The sequence below is a fragment of the Empidonax traillii genome, unplaced genomic scaffold (genome assembly GCF_003031625.1).
Source record: "Empidonax traillii isolate 1590-97213 ecotype Southwest subspecies unplaced genomic scaffold, ASM303162v1 scaffold77:size1270838, whole genome shotgun sequence".
In the NCBI taxonomy this organism is placed as follows: Eukaryota; Metazoa; Chordata; class Aves; order Passeriformes; family Tyrannidae; genus Empidonax; species Empidonax traillii.
Window position 1 is genome coordinate 910,735 of NW_020955270.1, and position 8,372 is coordinate 919,106.

General features: G+C 42.3%; 1 protein-coding gene across 1 annotated transcript in view; it reads left to right on the forward strand.

Annotated features, from left to right (window-relative positions):
• CCL28 (C-C motif chemokine ligand 28) overlaps nucleotides 1-7,549 on the forward strand; it is an 11,951-nt gene extending 4,402 nt beyond the window's left edge. The window contains exons 2-3 of the mRNA XM_027880860.1: nucleotides 5,888-6,014; nucleotides 6,761-7,549. Of these exons, the coding sequence (XP_027736661.1) occupies nucleotides 5,888-6,014; nucleotides 6,761-6,917 (284 nt within the window). The 3' untranslated portion in view covers nucleotides 6,918-7,549. The remainder of the gene's footprint in view (nucleotides 1-5,887; nucleotides 6,015-6,760) is intronic.
• The last annotated feature ends 823 nt before the right edge of the window (nucleotides 7,550-8,372 follow it).

Consider the following 8,372-nt stretch of genomic DNA (forward strand, 5'->3'; position numbering starts at 1 on the left):
TAATCCTGAGGTTCATCTGCCGGGGCCAAGCGAGCTTGGACGGTGGCAGCGAGGTCCTCAGGACGTAGATGGATTGCCTTATGGGCTAACGAGCTCCATCTGCCCGGGGAGGGGCCCCGACCGGGAATCGAACCCGGGTCTCTGCAGTGACAGTGCAGTGTATTTTCCCCTGGACCACCGGGGGCTCCCTCTGGCCACCGGGGGCTCCCACCAAAACAGATAATACCACCTGCTGAAATAACAACAGAGCAATCCCAGCAGCAGCTGGTTAAAGAGGCTCAGTGTCAGACAACAGCTCTAAATAATTTTTGGGTAAGCTGCTGTGTATTTCTGATTTTGCCACTGAGCCACAGAGACAAATGAAATGGACAGCACTGAAAAAATCTCACTGACTTATAAATGGTGCATGAAAGGCCACCCATGTGGAAAACCACAGTTCTATCCTTTTAACTACTGTTTAGATCAATGATTACTAATAACCCCGACCTAATTGCTGAAACCACAAAAAATTATGATATTGGGTTGGGCAGAAATAATTAGCTTTGCTTATTACCTCCTGCTTTGTTCGCATTTGCGGGATTAGAGTGAAGTTAGACTAATAATGGAGCTGCAGGATGGCTCAGTGCTCCAGGAGAGTAGCATCAGCTCTCCTGGGCTCTGGGGAAATACAGGAATTCCTTGGCTCACTGCTCTGATCATTCTTTACACCCAGGAAAAAGGAATAATTTTTAAAACTAACTCCCATGTAAAAAGGTACCAGTTATCTCAAATGCCTCTGTCAGCAGAAGGTTGCTGATGACACTGTCATGTTCCCTGACAGAAAGTCCCCAGTGCCATTCATTCATCTGTGATTCAAAGATTATTAATTTCTATTTTCCATATTGTAGCTGTACTTTCATGCACAGAACAACCCCCCCAAAAAAATACTTAAAAGTGACAGCTTCTTTTTAATTAAAAAAAAAAAAAATAAATTGCAGATCAGAATTCCTTGATGAATACATAGCGATGAAAGCAAGAAGCCTCCCCAGGCACACATTTCCAATAAAAAGTTACTAGCAGCCTCTCAATCTCCATAAGAAACACTTTTGCCTCTTTAGCAAGAACATAAGCACCACTTTGCTCACATGATATACAGAATTTCAGTCTGCTTGCTCTTGGTGATTGGCCAGTTTCACATGCAGCCTGCTGCCCGTGCTCACATCTCAAGGCATAGCTTTGGTACAGCTGCATGAGTTGGGTGTCAGTGGCTTTAATGCTCCAGTTCAAAGGTTGCACTGAAAAGTGCAACACTGATGGTTTAGATCTGAGTAAGCAGATCAAAACAGGTCAAAACTTTATGTTTTTAAACATAAAGTAGGTTAGGGGCAAGAGATGGTAGCCAAGCATCAGCAAAAACAGCTGAGGCACAGTTCAGGGGACAGCTGGCTCTCCCTAACACGTCCTGTAATATCCAGCCATTCCTCAGGACCTGGCAGTGCTGGACTTGCCATGTATTTTAGTCTAGTAGACCCCAAAAAAGAACAGGACTAGATCTCTCCAAAAAGCACAGCAGGCAACCTCAGATAGAGTTCAAGATATAATTACCTTTCCTTGAGTTTTCATCCAGCATAATCCTTCTGTCAAGAGCTGACTGGCAACAACAAAAGTTTTTACTTTAGTGTTACCAGTGCTGCCTTGAGGCCTCAGAAAAAAAACTTAAACTTATTGGTGCTCAATGAGCTGAATTTCCATTTGTGAACATCAATTAATTGGCTTCACAAGAAGTATGGTCTTGAAGGGAGAAAAGCAAAGAACAATAGGGAAATGACATAGGTAATGCTCAACACTTAATTAGTCCTTCTGCACCATGTGATTATTTATAGTCCTTCTCTCTGGGTTGCTGAGGAAAAAACTGCTAGCCCAGCTGCTGTCTTTCATCCTCCCTTCTGACTCTGAAATCCCAAGGGTCTGTCATCAGCCCCACAGGTACAAAAGCTCCCCTGCAAGCTGCAGTGGACAGTGTGACTGCTCCCCAGCAACTCCTGCTCCCCTGCCTGCTGCTCAAGCTCACTTCTACAGCTGTGCAACCATCTATTATTCCAGCACCCAGCAAGCACTCTTGTCAGGAGCAGAGCACACAGTCTTCTTGCTTACAGGAAAATTTTTGAACAGAGTTCTTATCTCCTGCTTACAGGAACTGAAATTCATTCTCTGTCTTTTTTTTCTATCATTGTGACTCTTGTGCTCAAGGCTAAATGATTACTTAGGGAACAGCATGACTAGGAAAAAAATTCAAACAAATAGGAAGAACACCCTTTCTCCCAGATTAGTTCGTTGTTTGGGACACAGGAGTCCTTGCTGTGCTCACTTCGAAGCACAGATGTAATCTTGAGACCTTCATCCTAGGTGGATCCCTAAGCAACATAGCTTTGTTTGTCCTTGAGCTGATGGAGGAAATTCCTTTCTGTACTAGCACAGAGAAAATCAAATACCAAGATGTTAGTATTTGTCTTAATACAAACAAACAAAATAAAAACAAACAAACAAAAAACAATCAACCAACCAAAAAAAAAAAACTACCTTGAAGTATGATCTGCTTTTTAAAGTTCAGTGACTTTTTATTTTCAAGATGGTATTAGCAACGAGGAAAAAATTTGGCAGGAGATAATTCCCTGGTGGAGACACATTCAGGCATGGGAGTTCTTGAGGCAAAAGAAAACACAAATCCCAGCAACAGCATTAATAATTTCTAAAGATACCAAGATAACAGCCCTGATTCTACCTCACAAGGCAGATCTTTTAAATTATACTCCTGACACTTTCTATGTCATTAATGTTGGTGATCTTCTTCCAAAAAATTAAAATAATTTTGACAGGAGGCTGAACATGAGCCAGCAGTGTGCCCAGGTGGCCAAGAAGGCCAATGGTATCCTGGGCTGCATCAGGAACAGTGTGGCCAGCAGGAGCAGGGAAGTGATTCTTCCCCTGTACTCTGCGTTGGTGAGGCCACACCTTGAGTATTGTGTTCAGCTCTGGGCCCCTCAGTTCAGGAAGGACATTGAGGTGCTGGAGCGGGTCCAGAGAAGAGCAACGAGGCTGGTGAAGGGACTTGAGCACAAGTCCTATGAGGAGAGGCTGAGGAAGCTGGAGTTGTTTAGCCTGGAGAAGAGGAGGCTCAGGGGAGACCTCATCACTCTCTACAGCTCCCTGAAAGGAGATTGTAGCCAGGTGGGGGTTGGTCTCTTTCTCTCAGGTAATCAGCAATAGGACAAGAGGGCACAGGCTTAAGCTCTGCCAGGGTAGGTTTAGGTTGGATATTAGGACAAAATTTTTTAGAGAGAGAGTGATCAGGCATTAAAATGCCCAGGGAGGTGGTGGATTCACCGTCCCTGGAAGTTTTTAAGATGAGAGTGGATGTGGCATTTAGTGTCATGGTCTAGTAACCATGGTAGTGTTGGATCAAGGGTTGGACATGATGATCTCAGAGGTCTTTTCCAACCTGGTTGATTCTATGATTCTAAATCTTTTAAAATTATTTTTAATTTACTGTAACAAGCCTTTACATAAGTGTGCACAAGGAGAGGTAAAATAAATTGTTCTTTAAATAACAAAACCACCAATCTCTCTTGTGGGAGAAGCTGAGAGGATGGTACTCATAAGCTGTAAAGATAATTAACCCTTGACACCACTTTGAAATGCCCTTCAACTAACAGCATGGGGAGCAAACAGGATTCTGAAGTCTGTCTGCAGGTACAGGGCTCATAGCTTACTGGGGTGAGTGGTGGGGTGACTCACACGACTGCCGTGCTGCAGCTGAGGAATATAGGCTTTCAGGAAGAGCAGGCTGGAAGGCGAGGAGAGGGAGCTGGCCTTTATGCAAGAGAGCAGCTGGAGTGCATGGAGCTCTGCCTGGGAATGGATGATGAGCCAACAGAGAGTTCACAGGTCAGGATTAGTGAGTAGACCACCACAGGTGTGTGCTATAGGCCTCCTCACCAGGAGGATGTAGCCAAGGCCTTCCTCAAACAACTGGAAAAATCTTCAGGTTCACAGGCCCTCATCTTCATGGAGCACTTTAACCACCCTGGTATCTGCTGGAAGGGCAATACAGCTAAGGCAATCACTCAAGCAATCCATAAGCTTTTTCAAGTGCATTGATGACATCTTCTACCACAAGTATCAAGGAAAAGCACTCATCTGGACCAGGTACTTGCAAACAAGGCAAACGTGGTCAGGGACATGAAATCAGAGACAGTGTTGCCTACGGAGTCCATAAGATGGTGGAGTTTGGGATCCTAGGAGAAGGGAGCAGGGCAGAAAAAGCAAGATCACAGCCCTGGATTTAATGAGTGCAGATTTACAGTCTCTTCAGAGACCTGTTTGGAAGAATTCTATGGAATATGATCCTGGATAGGAGAAGGTTGAGCAGAGCAGCTGGATGTTCAAGGGCCACCTCCTCCAACCTCTATAAAAAGTCTGTCCTGACTAAAAAAAAAACAAGCAGTGTGTCAGGAGACCTGCATGGATGAGCTTCTAACTGAACTTGAACATAAAAACAAAGTAAGGAATAAAGGGATGGAGGCAGGGGCAAGTGACCCAGGTGGAGTATGGAGTTGTTGTCTAAACATGCAGGAATGGGATTATGAAAGACAAAGACAAGACTGACCCGGAGCTGAATCTGTGAAGGGATGTGATGTGCAATAAAGTATTCCACATGTATACAAATAGCAAAAGAAAGAGGAGTGAATATGTGAACCCACTGCTAAACAGGACAGAGCAACTGGTGATAAATTACATGAGTAAGGCCAAGGTACTCAACACATATTTTGCCTTACTCTTTACCATTCAAACTGGCCTTTAAGAATCCCAGGGCCCTGAGAGGGAAAGTCAAGAGCAAGGATGACATACTATCAGTGGAGGAGGACCAAATTAGGGAGCACTTTTAAAACTCAGACCTATATAAGGCCACAGGACAAATAGGCTAACCTCATCTCAGTCCCTGGGAAGGTGATGAAGAAAGTCATCCAAGAAAGCATTCCCAGAGATCTGAAGGACAAAGCAGTGATCAGGAGTAGTCAGCATGGATATATGAAGGGGAGATCACATTTGACTGACCTGGAGACTTTCTCCAGTGAGGTGACCAGCTTGTTCATCAAGAGGAGAGCAGTGATGTTGTGTACCTTGACTTCAGTAAAGGCTTTGATGCTGTCTCCTGTAATATCATCATAGATAAGCTGACAAAATATAGGATAGATGGCTGAATAGTGAGGCAGACTGAAAAATGGAGGAAGGACCAGGTCCAGAGGGTTGTGATCAGTGGCACTAATCACAACTAATCAGGGACTAATACTGTTCAACATCTTAATTAACAACCTGGACAATGGAAGAGAATGTGCCTGTGGCGTGTTTTGCAGATGATATAATACTGGGAGCAGTAGCTGATGTACCACATGGTTTCACTGACGTAGAAATGAGTAGAGAGGAACCTCATGAAGTTAACAAGGGGAAAAGCAAAGTCCTTCATCTGGAAAGGAATGATGGCAGGCAGCAGTACATGCTGGGGGGTGGTAGAGAAGGGAAGTGGAAATCTGATTGGTTTGTCTGCTTGGTTCACAGGATCTTTAGGGCCTGACAATGAGGGAAGGGGCATGAACACATGACTTGCTTGGTCACAGAATGGCTGCTTGCCTCCTAAAATGGTGTTAGTTATGCCAACCACATTATCAGGGGCTGGGAGCAGAGCTTAAGCAGGGCCCAGGGAGCAGGTGGCCCTGCTTGAGCAGGGGCTGGATCAGATGACTTGCAGAGGTCCCTTCCAATTCAACCCCACTGTGATTCTGTGCAGTCAAACCATGACTTGTCCCCTTCATATCTCTGTTCTTTCTAACATTGTTACTACACTTTTTAGCTTTGTTTCCTGGAGCCTTTAACTGTTGCACAAAGATTTCAGAAGAAATTCCCAAAGGAATTCTCCGAAGAGTGGAGAGGTTTGAAATCCAGAAAGCTGATGGCCTGTGTCACCTAGAAGCTGTTATGTAAGAAATATTTTGGGTCCTTTTCTGGGAAAGGGAGTTAAAATCTATTAGGCACCACTGAAACAAGTATAATCTTGGAAAACTAATACAAATTCAATGAAAACACCACTGTGTGTGATTTAAGAACTGTTTTTCCTTGTGCTATTTAAAATTTATTGCTAAAATTGAATTTCTTTTTCAGTATAGTATTGATCATTATTCAGCCAGTATGTTGACACATGCTTTATTTTCAGAACTGAAAAATTACTCATGCACCTTAAGACTTCTCTGTTTTTTCCAATTATTAATCCCCTAAAAAGCGTTGCCTAAACTCTTTAAATAAGCTTTACTTTTGTACCTAACCTATTTTTAATTTTTTTTTCTGTTACAATATCACACTGTTTGGGTTACATTTGTACATTTTCTAGACTTTTGCATGGTAGTAATGACAATAATAATAACAATTATGCAGTGCTCTACTTATTTATTTGCCATACAAAAGTACTTCTTTGCACTGTGGTTCTTTCTGCACTGAAGTAGTAAAGCTTTTTTTTCAGATTTTGGAAGATAAGTTTAATCATGTAAAACTTAGATCCTAACTTTGACTTATTTGAAACTAAAAAAAAAAGTGAATATACACAGTATAAAATATAATTTAAGATTAATCAAGTTTAACTTCATAGGTGAGTGCTAGGTATGATAATTTTAAAAAGTTGGAGGTTTTACATCTTTTCTCTGAAACTGACAACCAGTTTTATCTCTGTCAGTCTCTATATAGAAGACAAAAAGTTCTGTGTGAGTCCACAGATTAAAAGAGTTAAAAAATGGATGAAGAAGATGAAGCACAAGATTCACAGAAGAAAACTTCATGTTAGAAAGCAGAGAAGAACCAGAATTACTAAAAAAAACCGACAGAAACAGTAGCGTCCTGAAGCAAGACCTGTAATGAAGATAACTGTGGCATACGGCACTGTGAACAAAGATACCAGATTTCATCAACGATGGATGATTGTAGCATTGAAATGACTTTCTAAATGTCTATGTGCTAGAGAAAGCAGAGGCAGAAAACATCACTTGTACTCAGAACGATGCCGATCAGATTACCAGACAAATGACAGTGGCAATGTCTTGTGGCAAGTGCTCTCTGTACCTCCTAGATCTATTGGCAGACTTAAATTCTCCTCTCTCCTGATTTCATGGAAACCTCCCCTATGATTTCTATTAGTATGCTGTTCCCTCTTATTCCTCCATTTTTCCAGTCCTATCCCAAAAATAGTTATTCTTCCCTGTCTGCAATCATCTTTGTGCTGTTACCTGTTTCTAATGTCTCTTCCAGACATTAATCTTATTTCTTTCTTCATTTTACATAGTTTTACAGACACCTTTCCAGAAGTTTGCCAGAACCATGTGTCTTTTACCTATTCGAAACAATCTCTGCTCCCAGCTGTTACTATCATGAAATACCATTGCAGTGATAATGTCCAAGCCTGTTCATAGAATTCAAAGTTTGGCATCCAAAGCTATGCAATAAAGATCATCTCTATTGCTTTTGTTCATTCAATTCCCTATTCAGGTCCTTCAGCTAGGTCCTCCCTACCCTCTTTGCTGAATTTCTCATAATTAGTATTGAGGATTACACATGTCCACCAACTTCTTTCTTTGAAGATTAGCAATGGCAATCTGACTACCCACCTCCATAGCATTTCTCCCACTGCATGGCACTGCCTGTCTCCCTGTGACATTGTCACAGTCTCTGATTCCCTCCCTCCTTCCGTGGAAACTTTAAAATAATTTGGGATTTCCACAGAGCCAGCTCAGCCAAAAGCACTTCTCCTCAGCAACACACACACAAACAGCAGCAAATGATGGTTAAGAAAGGTCTTAACAGAGTAAGTGCCATAGAAAGCACAAACCGAGGGAACCAAAAATACTTCATATAGCAGCATAATTCTGTTCTTCCTCCTCTTCCCCTAATAATTACTGGTTTTTTTCACTCACTGCATTTGACTTAAATTATCTCCTCTGAGTAGCCTCTTGTGTTTGTTTTGTAATTGTTATGGGTAACTACATACTGCAAAGCATGGGAGATAGCAAGGCCAATGACAAGGGGCAGAACAGCTGCTGGTACATTCCCTAAACAATAAACAAAAAGAACATCTGTAGCAAGGTCACTAGAGGTAAGCAGCATACTTCGACAGATGCAAATATGGTGAAAGAAACTTGACTTCTTCCAAAACAGATAAAACAATTAGCTTCCTCATGAGCTAACGGCCTCCCAACAGGGATGAGTTAACTCATCTAACTCTCCTTCCAGATTGTAGGGTATACTGTGTACCCCAGATAGCATAGCTCCATTCTCTGCCTGCCAGCAGGAAGCCT